Raw genomic sequence first — 21,959 nt, 5'->3', positions numbered from 1 at the left:
GCTGTTTAAACATCTGTATAGACTCTGATAAAACCACCTCTTAAGGCAGAGAATTCCATATCCTTACTGCTCTTACTGTAAAAAAATATGTTCTTTGCCTTAGATGAAATCTCCTTTCTTTCATCTTAAATGTGTGACCTTGTGTCCTATGTATAGCCCTGTTTATGAATAGATTTCCAGATAATGGTTTGTACTAGCCCTGAATATATTTGTATAATGTTATCATAGCCCCTCTGAGGTGCAGTTTTTCCAAACTAAAAAGATTTACATTTGTTAACCTTTCTTCGTAACTAAAATGCTCCATTCCTTTTAGCAGTTTTGTAGCTCGTGCCATGATATCCTTCTTTAGTGCCATGATATCCTTCTTTAGAACAGATGCCCAATATTGCACGGCACATTCAAGGTGTGGTCTTACCAGCGATTTATAAAGAGGCAAAACTACATTCTCATCCTGATAATTTATGCCCCTATTTATACACGACAAAACCTTACTGGCCTTAGCAACTGCAGATTGACATTGCATATTGCTGCCTAATTTGTTGTTGTAACGGAGCTCCGTGTACTCCAACCGAGTACCCTCCGTTGATGAACGCTTCCTAGCTTGCGCCGAGGACCACAAGCACCGCACTGGACACCACAACCACCGCAGACTCCACAACCGCCGTAGCTTAACTGGAGCCGCGCCGTCTTCCTTCCACCCTGGATCGGCTTCTGTCCTCCAGGACCGTGTGGGGAAGACCTCTCCTCCAGGAGAGCGTATCCGGAACAAGCTCTTAAAAGAGCTAAGTGATTGAAAGCTCAGGGGAATATGCAGAGCATAGCAATCCCCCGTGTGATATAGCAGTTCCCTCCAATAACGAGACAAGGCTACGTTTTGAAGGGTCAAGAAGAACTCTGAGGTCTGGAACACCCAGCCTGCTTTTTATTACAGTCAGGTACAAACAGACCACACCCAGGGGGAGGTATAAAACAACCAATTACAGAATAGTACAGCCCACATGTTCCCTCCCCTCTGCTTGGGAGATAATTGAGTTTCCTACTATATCTACTCAATTATCTCCAAGCTAAAACTTACACATTTTTATACATTTTTATGCACTTTCATAACTTTCCCATTTTACATAGTACATTAATAAACTTACATTTTTATGACCAACATAAATTGTGGAACGACATATTCAAAATTCGTGAGAATCCGTCCAGTGGTTCCAGAAATATTAAAAAGTCTCTTTGGACCGACCGCACGCCTGTTTGCATGCCCAAAAACAGTTCCACAGATTCAGGCTGTGTGGTCGGTCTATTTCTGTCCTGAAAATCGGTAAAGTCCCATCCGAAGGCGGTGTTCGAATATTCGAACGCACTTCGACTTTTGTCGAAGTGTCGAAGTCAAATGCGGTTAAAACTTCCGCGGTGGTCGCTAGTCGAGTGGCGATCTATTTCCCATGACAAGATGACAAAGTCCCATTCGAACGGGTGTTCGAACGTTCGAACGGGACTTAGTCTCCAGCTGTGGTGTCGAAAGATAGGGGAAGGTACAGGTCACCGCTGACCGCGTTCGACTGCATTAAAATGGCCGCCGCCACGTGTTCGACTGTAATGGCGGCCACTTCGACGGCTTCGGTACTTCGACGGCTTCGGCACTTCGACTGCATTCGAAGTGCCCGTTAAAAAGTTGGAACACTGCTCCCAAGTATTTAAAGGGCCAGGAGCAGTATACACAAATCCATTATGCCCAAATGTACGTTTTACAGGGCAATATAGTCCAGGGCCATAGTCGCAGGGGAGGAGGCAGGCAAGCAGGCCTCTCCAGGACAAAGTGGCGAAGGGCACTTCGTCACAGTTGTCTATAACAATTCCCAAATCCTTCTCGTGTGTGGTTATCACTAATTCACTAACATTTAGGGTGTAAATTGCCTGTGCATTCTTGACCCCGAAGTGCATAACTTTGCATTTCTCTACATTAAATTTCATCTGCCGTTTTAGTGCCCAGTCCTCCAATCTATCTAAATCCCTCTGCAGCAAAGCAATATCCTGCTCACATTTTATTACTTTACAGAGTTTTGTGTCATCTGCAAACACTAAAACATGACTTTCAATGCCTATTTCCAGATCATTTATAAATACTGTATGTTAAATCGAAGCGGTCTTAGAGGAACCCCCCTTACCACTTTTGTCCAGCTTGAAATTTACCATTACTGACAACTTGTTGTACTCTATCCAGGGCCAGATTAAGAGCCCAGTGGGCCTGGTGCTGACAATTATGATGGGCCTAATTACAAAATCTTATTGACCAAAAACACTCAAACAGTCCTACCCCCTAAGCGGCATGTATCTGATGGAGATGGTGCTGGAGGGAAACTCATAGGATGCAGCTATGAGAAAATACATACCCTATGCTAATCTCATGCTTTCATCTTTCAAGTAAACCCATGCCCCCTAACAGCAGTGTCCTCCAGTAAAGCAGGAACTCTATGGATGGGGTAAAAGGGTGGGCCACTGACACAAATCACATAACAGGAACTGCCGAAAGGGACGAACATGTCTGTGTCCCCATGTCTCCCAGTTCCTTAGTGTCTGTGTCCCCATGTCACTAGGACACTAGGGGACATTGAGAGACATTGGGACACTGGGAGACAAGGGAACACTGAGATACTAGGGAACACTGGGAGACCTGGTGACACCGAGACTCTTGGGGACACTGGGAGACATGGAGAAATGGGGACACTGTGTGACTTTGGGACACAAGGGGACACTGGGAGACATGGGGCACTGAGGCACTGTGATACATAGGGGACACTGTGATATATGATAAAGATTTGGGTACAGGTCAAAACGTTGCGTTGTCCAATAAACCTGCTTAAATCTTTCACAGTGAGTGCCTGAGATTTTTGTCTTCCATACTAGAGGACACTGAGACACTTGGGGGGCACTGTGAGACATGGGGATACTGAGAGACTAGGGGATTCTGAGAGACTAGGGGACACTGAGACACTACGGACACTGAGACACTACGGACACTGAGACACTACGGACACTGGGAGACACCAGGGACACTGGGAGACATGGGGCACTGAGATACTCTGATACATAGGGGACACTGTGATACATAGGGGACACTGGAGACTTGATAAAGACCTGGGTACAGGTCGAAACGTTGCGATGTCCAATAAACCTGCTTAAATTTATCACAGTGAGTGCTTGAGATTTTTTTCTTTTGTACTAGGGGACACTGAGACACTGGGAGACATGGGGACACTGGGAGACTAGGAAACACTGAGACACTAGGGACACTGGCACACTACGGACATTGAGAGACACCAGGGACACTGGGAGACATGGGGATACTGAGATACTAGGGACACTGGCTGGGTCTCAAAGTCGCCCAGTGTCCCCATGTCTATCTGTGTCCCCATGTCTCTCAGTGTCCCCTAGTGTCTCAGTGTCGCCATGTCGCCCAGTGTCCCCTAGTGTTTGTATACCCGTGTCTCCCAGTGTCCCTCAGAGTCTGTGTCCCCATGTCTCACAGTGTCCCAATGTCACTAGGACACTAGGGGACACTTAGAGACACTGGGACCCTTTTATCCCGCGTTAAAGACTGCCCTGTGTATAGACTTTCTAGTTAGATGCGTGGGTCGTGTGACATTCAATTTTTTTATTTTTTTTATTTTTTTATTTTTTATTTTTGCAGGCATTTACCTCGCTTAACATGCGGGGTATTTGTTTAACAGGCACAATTTTATAATATAAACAGGATGGATCATTTAAAGCAATATAACATCGACTTAAAGTGTAGTATTAAGCTTCGGACAAGTTAGGTCTATTCGTCGATCTGTCTGGTAATAACATGAGGTTTACAGGCTTACATAACTAGGTACCCTTACAGGCTAGTGCAAGTTGGCAAGTTTGCAATAGTGATTTGTGTGGGGGCCAGGCGCAAGCCTCCTGGGGAGCCAGATGCCTATGACCAGGGCCGGCGCTTCCTATAAGGACGCCCTGCGCCCCCATCGCCGGCCCTTTAAATGCTGCAGCCACCTGAGCACTCTATAGAGAGCACTCAGGCGGCTGCCGTACTGCCTCTCTCCTCACCTCCCCTTCCCTGTAGCGTGGCCGAGCTCCTCTCCGGTCCGCGACCCGGCCGGACTGACAGGAAGTGCACACTCTCAGTGTGCACTTCCTGTCAGTCCGGCCGGGTCGCGGACCGGAGAGGAGCTCGGCCACGCTACAGGGAAGGGGAAGGGAGGGAGAATATTACAGGGAGGGGGGAGAATATTAAAGGGAGGGAGGGGGAGTGAAGATTACAGGGAGGGAGGGGGGGAGAATATTACAGGGAGGGAGGGGGGAGTGAAGAAAATTACAGGGAGGGAGGGGGGAGTGAAGAAAATTACAGGGAGGGAGGGGGGAGTGGAGAAGATTACAGGGAGGGAGGGGGAGTGAAGAAAATTACAGGGAGGAAGGGGGGAGAAGATTACAGGGAGGGGGGAGAAGATTACAGGGGGCGGGAGTGGAGAAGATTACAGGGAGCGGGAGTGGAGAAGATTGGAGGGAGGGGGGAGAAGAAGAGAAGATTACAGGGAAGGGGGGGAGTGGAGAAGATTGGATGGAGAAGAGAAGATTATAGGGAATGAGGGGGAGTAGAGAAGATTACAGGGAGGGGGGAGTAGAGAAGATTACCGGGAGGGGGGAGAAGAAGAAAAGATTAGGGGGGGAGGAGAAGAGATTACAGGGAGGGAAGGGGGGAGAAGAAAAGAAAATTACAAGGGGGGAGGGGAGAAGATTACAGGGAGGGGGAGAAGAAGAGAAGATTGGGGGGAGGAGAAGAGATTACAGGGAGGGAAGGGGGGAGAAGAAAAGAAAATTACAAGGGGGGAGGGGAGAAGATTACAGGGGGGAGAAGAAGAGATTACAGGGATGGGGGAGAAGAAGAGGAGGACACAGGGAGGGGTGGAAGAAGTGGAGAACACAGGGAGGGGGAATAAGAGGAGAACACGGGGAAGTAGAAGAGGAGAACACGGGGGGAGATGAGAACACAGGGAGGGGGGGTTGAGGAGAACACGGGGAGGGAGATACCACTAAAGGAGGGAGAGGGTGGTGGAGAGACCACTAAGGGAGGGGGGTGAGGAGAGACCGCTAAGGGAGGAAGGGGGGTGGAGGATAGATTACTAGGGGAGGGAGGGGGAGAATATTACAGGGAGGGAGGGGGAGTGAAGAAAATTACAGGGAGGGAGGGGGGGAGAAAATTACAGGGAGGGAGGGGAGAGTGGAGAAGATTACAGGGAGGGAGGGGGAGTGAAGAAAATTGGAGGGAGGGGTGAGAAGATTACAGGGAGGGGGGAGAAGATTACAGGGAGGGGGGAGTGGAAAATATTACAGGGAGGGGGAGTGGAGCAGATTGGAGGGAGGGGGAGAAGAAGAGAAGATTACATGGAAGGGGGGGAGTGGAGAAGATTGGAGGGAGAAGATAAGATTATAGGGAATGAGGGGGGAGTGGAGAAGATTACAGGGAGGGGGGAGTGGAGAAGATTACCGGGAGGGGGGAGAAGAAGAGAAGATTAGGGGGGGAGGAGAAGAGATTACAGGGAGGGAAGGGGGGAGAAGAAAAGAAAATTACATGAGGGGAGGGGAGAAGATTACAGCGAGTGGGGGAGAAGATTACAGGCAGGGAGGGAGAAGAAGAGAAGATTAGGGGGGAGGAGAAGAGATTACAGGGAGGGAAGGGGGGAGAAGAAAAGAAAATTACAAGGGGGAGGGGAGAAGATTACAGGGAGGGGGGGAGAAGATTACAGGGGGGAGAAGAAGAGATTACAGGGATGGGGAGAAGAAGAGGAGAACACATGGAGGGGGGGAGAAGTGGAGAACACAGGGAGGGGGAATAAGAGGAGAACAGGGGGAAGAAGAAGAGGAGAACATGGGGGGAGATGAGAACACAGGGAGGGGGGGTTGAGGAGAACGTGGGGGAGGGAGAGACCACTAAAGGAGGGAGGGGGTGGTGGAGAGACCACTAGGGGAGGGGGGTGAGGAAAGACCGCTATGGGAGGGGGGGTGGATGATAGATTACTAGGGGAGGGTGGGGGGAGAGGAGAGACCACTAATGGAAAGGGGGGCAGAGGATAGCAGAGACCACTAAGGGGGAGACAAGAGATCACTAATGGAAAGTCGGGGATAAAAGGAGACCACTAAGGGAGGTGGTAGGGAGAGGAGAGCTCTATAGGACAGGGGGCAGGAAAGGGAGCTCTTTCACACTACGCGCACACACACACACACACACACACACAATGCATCCCTATACACACAGAAACACAACATGCTTCCCTTACACACAGAGAAACACACAATGCATCCATTACACACACACAGACACACACACACACACACACAGACACACACAATGCAACCCTTACACGTAAAGACAATGCATCCTTTGCACATATACACAGAAACACACAATGCATCCCTTACACACACATGCAAACACACACTGCTTCTCTTACACACACACAGAAACACGATGCGTCTCTTACACACACTCAACGAACCCCTTACAGACACACACACACTGCATCCCTTACATACACAGAAACACACTTTGCATCCCTTATGCATACAAACATAGATTCACACAATGCATCCCTTACACACAACAAGAAACACACAATACATCCCTTATACACAAACACACACTGCTTTCTACCCTTACACAAAAACACACTGCTTCCACTATACACAAACACACTGCATCACCTACACAAACTGGTATCCCTATACACTACATTCCATAAGCACACACATTAGATCCTCTACAGTAACACATAACAGATAACACATAACACATAACACATCCCCTACACACTCAAACATTGAATTTTGTGACCACAGTTACAAACAGCCTCCAGAGATCCTGTTCTACGCGGCCGCCAGACCAGTGGAGCCAGACTGCAGCCAGAGCCCATCACCATCCTCATCTGATTGTAAGTAGGCAATCTAGTATATTATTAGTGACACTAATCTATCATTTACCTCACATTAAAGGGACACTATAGTCCCCAGAACCACTTAGGGCGGCAAAAAGCCTTGCACCGGCCCTGCCTATGACCGAGCATATAAAACAATCAACTTATATCTTAGCGGTTAGACTACACAGGTAACCAGTGTGAAATATGCTAAGCTGTTATCGGTAGGGTAGCTAATTAAACATTAAGTCTTGTACGTTTCGATGTCGGTAGAAGGTACCGCTGCTGCATCGTGAGTGTAACAGGAATAATGCGTTGACTTTTAGGTTTACATGACAAGGTAATATCAGGCTAGTCTAACATGCTTAAGTATGTGTGCATATCAGTGAAGCGGTAGCAGCAATAAAGCTAGAGTCAAGAAATACCGACTGACATTGTGAGTAACTAGTCAAATAAGGTGAGATTAACCAAAACTTTTGGGGGAACATTATAGTCCATCTGACTTGCAGTATCAAGTCGTCTGCTCCTTGCTGGGATCAGCCGACTCCCTGCTGGGGTGTTACAATGTCCTGTGGATGAGCCAGGAGCTCGACCAACGGCTTGAGCAGGGATAGCGTTAGGTGCGTGTGGCGTGGGTGGAGGAGGCACGGAGAGTGTCGCCTGGGTCCCCTCAGCAGTTCCGGTTTCCTTCTTTGGGCCAGGAGAGGCTTCCAGATGGTCCCCTCTGCTTGTGGGCTGGGTCGTCCAGGGCATCGTTCCCGGTGGTATCCCGGCTTTATCAGGGTCATTCGCTTAGGCTTGTGGGTCCGCCGGGGACTTTGCCTGTGAAAATCTCTGTTGGATTCTCTTTGTAGGTGGGTTGTTGCTTCCGCGTGTAGGTTTTGTCGGCAGTGTCTTGGGCGAGCCTCCAGTCGGTCTGTGCTCCTCAGCTTGTTGTGCTCTGGCTGCCAGTCGCTTCCAGAAGGCGGCCAGCATGGCATATAGCCTTTCTTCAAGACTTGGTAGTGCTGCGGTGTTAGTGCATGTGGCGGTGGCCATTTTGCGGGTCCGCACCTCGTCTCGCTGCTCGCATGCTTCTGTCACCTGGTGCTCCGCCCGTATGTGCTCTCTCAGGGTTGGATCTGGATAACCCCCACCGGTCCGGGGGGGCAGCAGGGTGCTTGTGGGTCTTTATCTTCGGTGCTGTGGCTGGGAAAGCCGCCGTCTCTCCCATCCTCCGCCGCCTGTAGGCCACGGCTTGCCATCATGGTCTCCCGATCGCCAGGATACTCGTACGAAGTGTCGGGCTTGTCGCCAGGTCCTCCTGTGTGCAGATATCGGATCCCGGTAGAAAGATTATTTCGTTTTTGGCGAGTAATCATGAAAAATCGGATTTGTGTAACGGGAGCTCAGCCTTCGTGCGTCCGCTCTGCTTGCTGGCTTAGCCCCGCCCCCCATGACATTCAATTTTGATATAGAAACTTGCTGGAGCTGTTGGTTTCTATGCATTATGTCTTTGGTTCTTCAGGGGTTAAGGGCCGCTAACTCACCTCACCCATGTAGGGTTTTATCCATGAAAGCCAAATGTTGAGTCTTGTCAAATATTTATTGCTCTCTTTAATATTTTCTACTTTAATTGTCATTTATTATAGCCTTCTGAAATAAGGAAATATTTGCCTCTGAGTAAGCGCTTTGTAAATCATTATGCGATAGCGTCTGCAGCGGGTTTCAACAATGTGATGTTCCTGTATATAGATTTTAGCACAAGAAGATTCCAATAAAAATTGTTACTTTTATTAATAAACATGTTTAATTGTCATTAGCATTCTGTACACCTACTGTGCTAGAACATTGCCACCTAGTGGACTCAAATTTTTACTATGACAGAAGTGTCATATTTATTCTTGTCTGTGTGCGGGTAAATTTATTTTCATATTTTTGAAATGTCTGCGTTTCAGTTATTTAAACTAAATATTAATAATGTGAAGTTGTATAATGTAATGGTACTTATCCGATCCGCGTGCCGGCAGGGGTCCTCCGATCGAGCCGCACGCGACGTGAGCACTCTTGGCTCCAGGCGGGCCACGCGCACCAAACAGTCTGATCGGGCCCGTACAGTATTGGGAAACCTTTTTCACATCGCTTTGCAGTCGGCTCCCATTGGCCCACGTCATTTTGGCGCCCCCATTCATGCATATTTTGGGGCGCAGGCATGACGTGGACCAATCATATTAAAAATAAAAGTATTTAAACTTATCTGGCCCTAGATTATGTGCCCTATTGTGGTTTTTGTTCCCAGTGCCCTTTAGTGCGCTCCTAGTGATTGTATTCTGGGATCGACCTTGGCTTTGTTTCCTGACTCCCTTGCCTGTTTGGCCTTCTGATTATTACCGTGTACCTGACTCTGGCTAGTTCTCGTTTTCGCTGTCTCTCTGTTACCCTGACCTCGGCTCGTATTTCAACTACGCTTTGTTTTGGCTAAGGGGCGGTAAGACGTTTCTATTTATTTAGTCTGTTCTTCGCGTGTCAGGGTTATACTCTGTGACATCTTATTCTTTTTCTCAGAATTTCAAACTAAGTTTTTTTTACAGTTTACGGAAAAATCTCAAGATGAGGGTTCGCTGGCTGATTGTGATGGCTTTCTACCTTAAAGTCGTTCTACCCTTAAAGTCATTAAAACTACCCACCCGGCCCCCCTTTTTTTATTAAGAATTTAAAAATGGAAAAACAATGACTACAAAAGTCCATAAGAATCACTGTGTAAAGCTGCTCCCACAAATAATTAACTTGTATGTCATAAACACAGCAGAAGGTGACAGGACAAGCAGTTTCATGCATCTGTAAGGATGAGGGAACTACTCTGTAAACTGATAGCAGCAATACTGTGAGTACCACGGCATGGCTACTGTGAGTATAGCAGCACGACTACTGTGAGTATAGCGGCACGGCTACTGTGAGTATAGCAGCACGGCTACTGTGAGTATAGCAGCACGGCTACTGTGAGTATAGCGGCACGGCTACTGTGAGTATAGCAGCATGGCTACTGTGAGTATAGCAGCATGGCTACTGTGAGTATAGCAGCAATACTGTGAGTATAGCAGCACGGCTACTGTGAGTATAGCGGCACGGCTACTGTGAGTATAGCAGCACGGCTACTGTGAGTATAGCGGCGCGGCTACTGTTAGTATAGCAGCACGGCTACTGTGAGTATAGCGGCACGGCTACTGTGAGTATAGCAGCATGGCTACTGTGAGTATAGCAGCACGACTACTGTGAGTATAGCGGCACGGCTACTGTGAGTATAGCGGCACGGCTACTGTGAGTATAGCGGCACGGCTACTGTGAGTACCACGGCATGGCTACTGTGAGTATAGCAGCACAACTACTGTGAGTATAGCGGCACGGCTACTGTGAGTATAGCGGCACGGCTACTGTGAGTATAGTGGCATGGCTACTGTGAGTATAGCAGCACGACTACTGTGAGTATAGCGGCACGGCTACTGTGAGTATAGCGGCACGGCTACTGTGAGTATAGCGGCACGGCTACTGTGAGTACCACGGCACGGCTACTGTGAGTATAGCAGCACAACTACTGTGAGTATAGCGGCACGGCTACTGTGAGTATAGCGGCACGGCTACTGTGAGTATAGCGGCACGGCTACTGTGAGTATAGCGGCACGGCTACTGTGAGTATAGCGGCACGGCTACTGTGAGTACAGCGGCACGGCTACTGTGAGTATAGCAGCACGGCTACTGTGAGTATAGCAGCACGGCTACTGTGAGTATAGCGGCACGGCTACTGTGAGTATAGCAGCACGGCTACTGTGAGTATAGCAGCACGGCTACTGTGAGTATAGCAGCACGGCTACTGTGAGTACCACGGCATTGCTACTGTAAGTATAGCAGCACGGCTACTGTGAGTATAGCAGCACGGCTACTGTGAGTATAGCAGCACGGCTACTGTGAGTAGAGCAGCACGGCTACTGTGAGTATAGCAGCACGGCTACTGTGAGTAGAGCAGCACGGCTACTGTGAGTATAGCAGCACGGCTACTGTGAGTATAGCAGCACGGCTACTGTGAATATAGCGGCACGGCTACTGTGAGTATAGCAGCACGGCTACTGTGAGTATAGCAGCACGGCTACTGTGAGTATAGCAGCACGGCTACTGTGAGTACCACGGCATTGCTACTGTAAGTATAGCAGCACGGCTACTGTGAGTATAGCGGCACGGCTACTGTGAGTATAGCAGCACGGCTACTGTGAGTATAGCAGCACGGCTACTGTGAGTATAGCAGCACGGCTACTGTGAGTAGAGCAGCACGGCTACTGTGAGTAGAGCAGCACGGCTACTGTGAGTATAGCAGCACGGCTACTGTGAGTATAGCAGCACGGCTACTGTGAATATAGCGGCACGGCTACTGTGAGTATAGCGGCACGGCTACTGTGAGTATAGCGGCACGGCTACTGTGAGTACAGCGGCACGGCTACTGTGAGTATAGCGGCACGGCTACTGTGAGTATAGCAGCACGGCTACTGTGAGTATAGCGGCATGGCTACTGTGAGTATAGCAGCACGGCTACTGTGAGTATAGCGGCACGGCTACTGTGAGTATAGCGGCACGGCTACTGTGAGTACAGCGGCACGGCTACTGTGAGTATAGCGGCACGGCTACTGTGAGTATAGCAGCACGGCTACTGTGAGTATAGCGGCACGGCTACTGTGAGTATAGCGGCACGGCTACTGTGAGTATAGCGGCACGGCTACTGTGAGTACTGCAGCATGGCTACCGTGAGTACAGATGCATGGCTACCGTGAGTACCGCGGCATGGCTACTGTGAGTACTGCAGCACGGCTACCCTGAATACTGTGGCACGGCTACCGTGAGTACTGTGGCACCGCTACTGTGAGTACCCCAGCACGGCTACTGTGGGTATAGCGGCATGGCTACCGTGAGTACCGGTTCGCTGTTTAAGTCTTGGCAGCAATATCACCATAAAGTATTACTGGCAGATTACATTTAGCAGTATTTCACCAAGATGGTGAATTGCCAGATATCGACTAATGCCTACCTTTAACATCTTTATGTGGACTTCCACCATAAAGACTTCACAGCTAGTCCCTACCTTTAAAGTAACACTCTAGCATTAAAATAAATACATTTATTTCCAATACTGGAGTGTCCCCCTGCAAATTTATATTTCAGTCCTCGCATTCCATGAAAAATACATTAATTGCTTAGCTGTAATCTAGCGCCAAGACAATCTCCTTGCACAATGCCACTTGATCCCCTAGGGGCTCCTCACTAATAAGGACCTACTGAACAATCTTAGTATTTCCATAGACATGCACAGGGCCCAACGGCACCAATCGAATGCTACTGAGAGAGAATCATGGTATCCACTCTTTAATGATAAGCATTGATTTCTGCTCTAAGCGAGTACGCAGAGCGCTTCTGCATGTATGACTGACAGCTGGGAAGTTATAAAACTGGCGTTTTCTCTTGAAATCTTTCTGTCTTATTAGAGATTTTGCCTTTTTAGCTGAAGACAGCAAAATGAATTGTTAGTGTAGGACTCACCTAAGAGGTTTGCCTTGATGTGGCAGGTGAGCTTACACTTAAATGGCCATTAGAGTTATACTAAAAACCTTAATTTATTTAAATGTGCATAGGGATTTAGAATAGTGCGTAAGTAACTTCTTTTTATTTTAATACAATAGACTTTTGCATTTGGTTTCAAATGAATCGAATTTCCCCACATTTTGGGCGATCGGTGGGTTGTCCAAATTTCGTATCTCGGTATCGGCATATGGATGTATCAGGAAGCAAACAACAATGACCAGCTAGGTTCATTTGGCCATAACAGTACTTCGAAAAAACAGTAAGTTCTGCAAAAACTCTACGTAAAGCCACGTCCACATTTATGAGGTCCGTTAAGCACTCATACGGATTCTGAAGGCCGTGGTTAGATTACCAAAGGATATGCATTCAAAGAGAACTGCAACGGGAGAAACCCCTAACTGCAAAACAACAGGACATCCAGGTAAAAAAATAAAAAATAAACATTTATTGAAAAAGCTTTTAAGAAAAAAAAGCAAAGCTCATACCAACAGAAAAGGTAAAAATATTGAATATTGTTTCACATGATCAAAACCACCATTAAATGAGCAAAAAAACTTGTTGACAGTCATCTAAGGCATCTAATGCATCCTCAAAAATGTATCAGCCCAAGTCTGTATCTTTGGTGAAAGTCATGAAAAATACTGAGGAGAACTAAATGGCTCACATGGACACTCAAGGCATATATACGCCCATTATGAGTAGGAAAATAATACACTACATGCAGGAGGTGATACCTGAATTCAATTAAACTCCATCCTGTAGTAAAACCAACCAAAAACTAGTTATAGTTATGGTTAAAGGACTAGGTAGAGAGATTCAACATCATAAATAAGAGTTAGGATTAGGGGTCAAATTTGCTTTAGGGTCTAAACCTAATTCTAAATCTTATTCTAACCCTAGCCTTAGATACAATGTCAAGCCAACTCCTAAATGTAGCGTGTATCTTAGTGTTTGACTGTCCCTGACCCATACCCTATTTGTACCCTAATCCTAATCCTGATCCTAACCCTAAATGTCATGTTTATTGCTGCTTAATCTTATGGATCATTGGTTGGCTGGTTGTTTATTCAATACTGAAAGTACGAAGACGGAGGCAATCTGTCTTTTTCATTACTGAAAAGCACTTGTCTCGAATTTGGCTCTATAATTTCACCAACATCTGGTAACCATATATACTGGGGATTGCCATGCTGGTAGGGACAGAGCTAATCGAAAAATGTTTATTTACAGCACAACACATGTCAGGCTTTCACAAGCAAAACCAAATGTATGTGTGAAAATTACAGAAAAGTAATACAAAAAATGGACAGATATTTGCAATAAAACAGTGACATGAATTTGATAAAAACTCATGTGATAAACCCTGTGATATATTTGGGGTGGATACTTAACGTACCATGGTTTAAAATTTTTAATATGGTGCCCAGAATTGCCAAAATAAATGAAAAAACAATTGCATAAGAGGCGTTCGTAATATCAGGGCAGATACGTTCGTTTGTTTATTTAGATTGTTTTGGGGTGTTAGCTGCTCTAGTTTGTGTGCTAATTATGAATAATATTGAAATAAAAGAATTGAGAAAAAAAAATATTTTTGGTTTGTTGTTTATCATTTTTTATCTTAATCAAACAAAATAACTACTTAAATATGTATTTATATGATAGAAAAAGATTTAGTTATAATGCAATATGAAGTTTTTTTTGTAGGAATTGGACTGACTTCCAGTTTGTACATGCAAAACCAGCCTGGCGCTCAAAGGGTTAAGTGGCACATGTGTTATAAAATCATGACTTTACAGATGTCTCAGATTCGGGAGACATGCTGGGTGCCCTTTTAACACACCTCTCCGTTCTTGGAATTAATTTTGAAAGGAGATCTGTAGAACATACCTAACATATTATACAACGCCAATCACACCCATCCCAGGTCACACAGTAACAAGAAAGACATGGTTTTCACAGCTTCATCATGCATGCTAATGAGCTAGGGTTTGGCTGTTATATAAATCACACATTGGGCATTATTCGGGCACTTGGAGAACCTCTCTCATCCAATATGAAAGGATTTACTCTGCTCCTGGCAAGTCTGGCCTTATGGTTTAATCCTGGTAAGAATCTGGATTCTTTTTTTTCCCAATCTTTGTATCTTTATACGATTCATTTCTCGCAAATCAAGAAATAGAATTTGTTTTGATATCGTGTGTCCTGGGGGCAATGTGACGTGTTTACAAAGGGTGCTAGTTTGTATCCATACATTGTTATGGGTTTAGTTAAATATTGTAATAAATATTAATCCTTTATAACTGACTTCCATTGAATTACCAGTTAGAATGAAATCTTGCTATAGACTATAGTAAAGTTGAGTTTCTGCCCAGTGTGGCAGCAATAGAAGAAAATTTTATTTTTGGAATGGAGCATGCTCTGACATAGGAAGATTTAGCTGTTTAAACATTACAGCAAATGTTACTGTAAATACTGCCTTTTCAGAGAAAAGGCAGTGTTTTCATTGCTCCCTAGGGACACCTCCAGTGGCAGTCACTCAGATGGCCACTAGTGGTGCTCCCTGTTGTGCAGCAATGACGTTCAGCGTCTCCATGCTCTGCATTTAGGCGCTGAACTTTCCCCAAAGACATGCATTGATTCAATGCATCTCTGTGTAATAAATGGATTGGCTGAGATTGTCAATTCTGATGATCTCAGCCTAGGAAGCGGCCCGGGGAAGTTAGTTCTGTGTAAGTTAGTGTGGGGGAGGTCTTACGTCAGTGCCACTTGGGATTCGGGCCAGCAAACAGCTTCCCTCCTGCCCACCCTATTGGTATATTTAGTCACAGCTAGTCAAGGGGTATGTCCTTGCCAATTGAGTTTGAGGTTACGTTTAAGTATATGGAATGAGATGAACAAGTTTTTATGGTCTCAACCTCCCCTACTTCAAAGGTTTAACTTTAGGTTGCCTGAGGTCTCGTGCCCATCGAGCGTGGATAAGGTCGGCTGATGGCGGGCATTGGAAATATATGATTTTTATGACGAGGGGGGAGGTGAGAGGAAGTGGTGATTAGGAACCACTTCATGTTTATTGGCAAGGATGGTTGGGTCACTGTATAACACTATGTGTGGAGTTATATATGTATATATGTTAATTTATGCTTATTTATGTCTAACGTTTTGGTTACATAAAAAGAAGAGATAAATAAAGTTATGGATGTGTTATGCAGTAACTTAGTTTGTGATAATAAATGCTGTGGCCTGTTTCATCCATACTAAGTGGTCTTTCGTTACTGGGAGTTGAAGGGGGTTCGTTTTTGTTCTAGGCTGCATCGCGATTCCCTTTTAGGAAATCAAGAAGGATTTTGTTACCGATTTATGGCACAGATAGCACTCGCTTGGAAAAAAACAACAAACCAGGTCTTTTAGATTGAAGTATGAAAGGCTGAACAATGATATGTTTACAGTTCGTTTCATTTTAATTACCCCATTGTACAGCGCTACGTAATCTGATGGCGCTATATAAATAATAAAATAATAATAATAATAATTACGCACTTTAATTGAACCAGTATGTACTTTAATATAACCACCATGTATACTGTTTTATTTTTAGCTTGGTCCCTTGAGTGCTTTTTTTGCGTGACACAAACCAACGCACAATCATGTGTACAAACGCAGACCTGTGCAGAAAATGAAAAAGTTTGCAAAACGATAGAATACAGCGCCCCGAGCAGTAAGTATTGTACACGCTCTCTTTATATCTATGCACTGTGTATAAGTGATGCACACTGCCTGCTCTGCATGCCTTTCTCTGTAGAACTGACTATATGCCAAACTGAAATGTTGGGGCCCTTTACAAAACACTGGCCCGGCCCCACCAATGCATTTTCTCCCAGGCACAGTACTCGTGAAAAAACGCAGTCACATAATCACTTTAAAACGCAAACGAAGACTCACACACACCAACACACATATACACACAGATATATACTGACATATATTAACATATTCCTTCAATCGTTATCTTAAGTCAATACTTAACGAATCAGAAATCACTAAATGTGCAATTCGTTTCGTTCCGAATTCAAAATTCGGACGAATTTCGGCAGTTCGGGCATTCGGATGCTTCTGAATAATCGAATTGCCGAATTTCCGAAATGTGGAAGTGCTGAATTTCTGAAATGCCGAACCAAACCGAATTGCTGAAGTGCCGAATTGCTGAAGTGCCAAATTTCAGAAGTGCCGAACCGAATTGCCGAAGTGCGGAATTTCGGAAGTGCCGGAGTGCTTCGGAATTCTGAAAAGTGGGAATGATGACAGGAATCTAAACCTACCCCTAACCCTACACCTAACAGTAACCCTAACCCTACCCCTAACCCTACCTCTAACCCCTTACCCTAAACCTAGATGTGTAAGTGGTTGTGGTGGTTAGGGATTAGGGTTAGGGGGTAGGGTTAGGGGTAGGGAATTGTCAAAGTCCCGAATTGCTGAGGTGCCGAAGTCATGAATTTCTGAAGTGCCGAACCGAACCGAATATTTTGCCCATGCACATCCCTAGAAATTAATTGTATTATTGTTTAACTATATTAATAATATACCAGGTTTCTTCTTGTTTTCCTATATCACTGTTAGCCAGCCTTAACTTCTTCCACGGGAAGGCTGTTCCAGGTATCTACTACCATTTCTATATCACTGTTAGCCTTTACTGCTCCCACTAGAACGCTATTCCAGGTATCTACTACCCTTTCTATATCACTGTTACTGCTTCCACTGGAAGGCTATTCCCGGTATCTACTACCCTTTCTATATCACTGCTACTGCTCTCACTGGAAGGCTATTCCAGGTATCTACTACCCTTTCTATATTGCTGTTACTGCTCCCACTGGAAGGCTATTCCAGGTATCTACTGCCCTTTCTATATCACTGTTACTGCTCCCACTGGAAGGCTATTCCAGGTATCTACTACCCTTTCTATATCACTGTTACTGCTCCCACTGGAAGGCTATTCCAGGTATTTACTTCCCTTTCTATATCACTGTTACTGCTCTCACTTGACGGCTATTCCAGGTATCTACTACCCTTTCTTTATCACTGTTACTGCTCCCACTGGAAAGCTATTCCAGGTATCTACTACCCTTTCTATATCACTGTTACTGCTCCCACTGAAAGGCTATTCCAGGTATCCACTACCCTTTCTAAATCACTGTTACTGCTCCCACTGGAAGGCTATTCCAGGTATCTACTACCCTTTCTATATCACTGTTACTGCTCCCACTGGAAGGCTATTTCAAGTATCTACTACCCTTTCTATATTACTGTTACTGCTTCCACTGGAAGGCTATTCCAGGTATCTACTTCCCTTTCTATATCACTGTTAGACATTTCTGCTTCCACTGGAAGGCTATTCCAGGTATCTACTACCCTTTCTATATCACTGTTACTGCTCTCACTTGACGGCTATTCCAGGTATCTACTACACTTTCTATATCACTGTTACTTCTCCCACTGGAAAGCTATTCCAGGTATCTACTACCCTTTCTATATCCCTGTTACTACTTCCGCTGGAAGGCTATTCCAGGTATCTACTACCCTTTCTATATCACTGTTACTGCTCCCACTGGAAAGCTATTCCAGGTATCTACTACCCTTTCTATATCACTGTTACTGCTCTCACTTGACGGCTATTCCAGGTATCTACTACACTTTCTATATCACTGTTACTTCTCCCACTGGAAAGCTATTCCAGGTATCTACTACCCTTTCTATATCCCTGTTACTACTTCCACTGGAAGGCTATTTCAGGTATCTACTACCCTTTCTATATCACTGTTACTGCTCCCACTGGAAAGCTATTCCAGGTATCTACTACCCTTTCTATATCACTGTTACTGCTCCCTCTGGAAGGCTATTCCAGGTATCTACTACCCTTTCTATATCACTGTTACTGCTCCCACTGGAAGGCTATTCACGGTATCTACTACCCTTCCTATATCACTGTTACTGCTCCCACTGGAAGGCTATTCCAGGTATCTGCTACCCTTTCTATATCACTGTTACTGCTCCCACTGGAAGGCTATTCCAGGTATCTACTACCCTTTCTATATCACTATTTCTGCTCCCACTGGAAGGCTATTCCAGGTATCTACTACCCTTTCTATAACACTGGAAGGATAATTTGTATATATCACTATTAACTGCATCTACTTCAACTGTAAAACTATCTTTGCATCAAAGATTTGGGGTCAATGCATATTTTATTTATTCATTTAGACATATGAAAACAACTATCAATACAAATAGCTTATTTTCTGTGTTGTATTCAAAATACTGAAAGATATTAACGAACCACTATAGGCACCCAGACCACTTCAGCTTAATGAAGTGGTCTGGGTGCCAGGTCCAGCTAGGGTTAACCCATTTTTTTTATAAACATGGCAGTTTCAGAGAAACTGCTATGTTTATAAATGGGTTAATCCAGCCCTCAAATCCTCTAGTGGCTGTCTCACTGACAGCCGCTAGAGGCGCTTGCGTTATTCTCACTGTGAAAATCACAGTGAGAGCACGCAAGCGTCCATAGGAAAGCATTGATAATACTTTCCTAAGAGACCGGCTGAATGCGCGCACAGCTCTTGCCGCGCGTGCGCATTCAGCAGAATGGGAGGAGAGGAGGAGGATCGGAGGCTGAGAGCTCCCTGCCCGGCGCTGGAGAAAGGTAAGTTTTAACCCCTTTCCTCTCCCCAGAGCTGGGCGGGAGGGGGTCCCTGAGGGTGGGGGCACCCTCAGGGCACTATAGTGCCAGGAAAACGAGTATGTTTTCCTGGCACTATAGTGGTCCTTTAATTTCAGGTTAACTATTTGAGTGCCAGAGATCTACCCAATGCTTTGAAAGCTTGTTTACATAAACATTAAAGGGACACTCCAGACCTCTAAAGCACTTTAGCTTGCTTTAAGTGTGATGAATATGTCACCTTTTTTATTTTATAAAAAGTTCAGATTTCAATAGAAATTGGCACTTTTATAAATTGACCTTGTAACACCCCCTGGCTATCAATCAGACACCCGGTCTTGTTACTTCCTGGTTTGGTTAGCTCAGCGGAACTAAACTCAAGAGGCAGCAAGTGCCACCAGAACCTCTCCATATAGACATGTGGGCAGTAATCTACCACACAGTAATCTACCACATACTAATCTCAGCGGCCATACATATAGCTAGATGTTGGAAAAAAACAACAGCCCCCTCGGGGGAAGCCCTAATCAAAAAAATAAAACTTAACTGGACCTATGAAATGGCGTATGCAAACCAATATGGTACAAAGAAACACATGAGATCAGCACACAAAGTGTGGAATGATTATGTAGACCACGTGTCTAATACAGACAAGGTGAATACGAGAAACCCTACGAATCAAACAGATCTCTCTCACCAAGTTATACCCCCCCCTTCCCGTACCTCCCCCCCTGACTCTTCCCTCCCCTCCCACCCTAGATTTTAGCTTAAAATGGCACAGTGCAGGCAACTATGAAAACATCCGTATGTTCTCTGTATGACTTGACTTGTATTGTATGCTGTACCATAATAAATCTTACGCATATATCCACCCGCGTAACCACGAATATACCTAAGAATGTATGCATATAATATGTCATGACAAAAGTTTTATGTTGAAAGCAAATGTAACATGAAGTGAAACGCACATGTACTGTCCAATAAAAATTGTAAAATTGAAAAAAATATAAAGACTTTTCAGTGAGCTGCATTGGGAAGTCTGTGATTGGACAGCCACAGAAAGTCTGGGTGGGGTTAGAAGGGGAGGGCTTGTAAATGCTGTAGAAAAAAGAAATCTACAGCTATTGCAAGCTAGTTTTAGATATATACGCAATGGAAAATATATATTAAATGCATGCATGTTTTCATTAGGGGTTTATTACTAAACTGGGATTTATATTTTATTTTTTGTACTTGGACAGTAGAGTGACCCTTTAAACTGATTAAGCTGTTTCTTTCATTGCTTTTCAGCATTTCCTTTCGATGCTCCTTACGTGGTCGTTAAGGGCTGTGCAGCAAGCTGCAAGCAAGATGATCCCGACGAGCTGGGAACAGCACAACCTACTTTTTGCTGTAACACAGATTTTTGCAACACCAGAGGCCTCGATAACACGTGTTCGGGAACCATACATTTCTCTCTCAGCCTAGGACTATTTATGTGTTTTATTAGTGTAGTGCTGGTGTTCTTTAGAACGCACCTGTAACAATCCATGGTGTTTTTACTGTGTGCTGAGCTTCAAATATAGATCAACAACAAAAGAACAATAATGTATGTATGGACTAATCACGGCTCCGACAATGGACGAACAGCTTCTTTTTTTTGTGATTTCGAGTTCCGCTATTGGTGCAAAAGAAATTTGATGGCTGATGGGAAAAAAAGTTTCATGATTAGTGGGATACACTAATTTTATTCACTGAAGTGAAGGGGAAAAGCAGGTGCCGGAAAACATCCATATTCATATACAGCGCTATGGAATGTGATGGCGCTAAATATATAATACAATAATAATAATATAGTATATAATATATAAATATAGATTTATTTGTTTTACTTCTCCTCCTTTTGTTCTCTTTATGGCCCCCCACTATGCTTATCGGTGCATTGCCAAATATATACATAATATTTATATTTTGCAGAATACTGATTGGCCCATTTTGACGCCCTTTTCGTTGGTCCACATAGATGAATCCCAAAGTTACCGGCATGAATTTTTTTTTTTTCCGATGAATCAATTCAGACAAACTAAAAAAAAAAATGTCACTATAGTCGTCTAGTGAATATTTTTTAAAAAGCTTAGCTTTAAATAACATTTTTGGAATAAATATGCTGGTATATAATGTGCTTGTTAATATATAATATTGTATATTTCTGTAAAATTTGCAACATTTGTACAATCTATAACTAGTACCTCTCGTCAATTCGCAATGATTTATCCTTAGCAGCTTCTACGCAGTCCAAAGAGTGACCTTGCTTAACGCAGTGCCAAGTTAGAAGAGACAGTCTAGGATTAGACCAAGAGGATAAACCAAAACAAGTTAAGGTCAAAACGATAGAGTATCATGGAATTGAGAAAATAAACCAAAGTTGAAGGAATCAAAGGACAGTATAATCGGACTACCCAGGTCAGACACCAAAAGGACAATCAGAAAGAAAACGCAGGTTCTGATTTAAAAACAGAAATCAGAAGAGGGCAATTATTATTATTTATATAGCGCCAACAATTTCTGCAGCGCTGTACAATTGGTGGACCAAGAAACATGTAGTTGTAACCAGACAAGTTGGACCCTGTTGAGGGCCCTGCTCAATAAATTTACATGTTAGAGGTAGTGGGGTATAGTGACACAGTAACAGAGGGATTGAGGGCCCTGCTCAGTGAGCTTAC

At 44.7% G+C, this 21,959-nt stretch overlaps 1 protein-coding gene across 1 annotated transcript; it reads left to right on the top strand.

The window, feature by feature from the left end:
• The first annotated feature begins 14,488 nt into the window (after positions 1–14,488).
• On the top strand, positions 14,489–20,949 carry LOC134607701 (ly6/PLAUR domain-containing protein 2-like). The gene is made up of 3 exons (XM_063450242.1): positions 14,489–14,653; positions 16,144–16,263; positions 20,548–20,949. Exons 1-3 carry the CDS (start codon positions 14,515–14,517, stop codon positions 20,778–20,780), a joined length of 492 nt encoding a protein of 163 aa, XP_063306312.1. The 5' UTR covers positions 14,489–14,514; the 3' UTR covers positions 20,781–20,949.
• The last annotated feature ends 1,010 nt before the right edge of the window (positions 20,950–21,959 follow it).

Source organism: Pelobates fuscus, chromosome 4 (genome assembly GCF_036172605.1).
Source record: "Pelobates fuscus isolate aPelFus1 chromosome 4, aPelFus1.pri, whole genome shotgun sequence".
Taxonomy (NCBI): Eukaryota; Metazoa; Chordata; class Amphibia; order Anura; family Pelobatidae; genus Pelobates; species Pelobates fuscus.
Note: the sequence above shows the minus strand (reverse complement) of the source record. Positions and strands in the feature narration are given on the sequence as shown.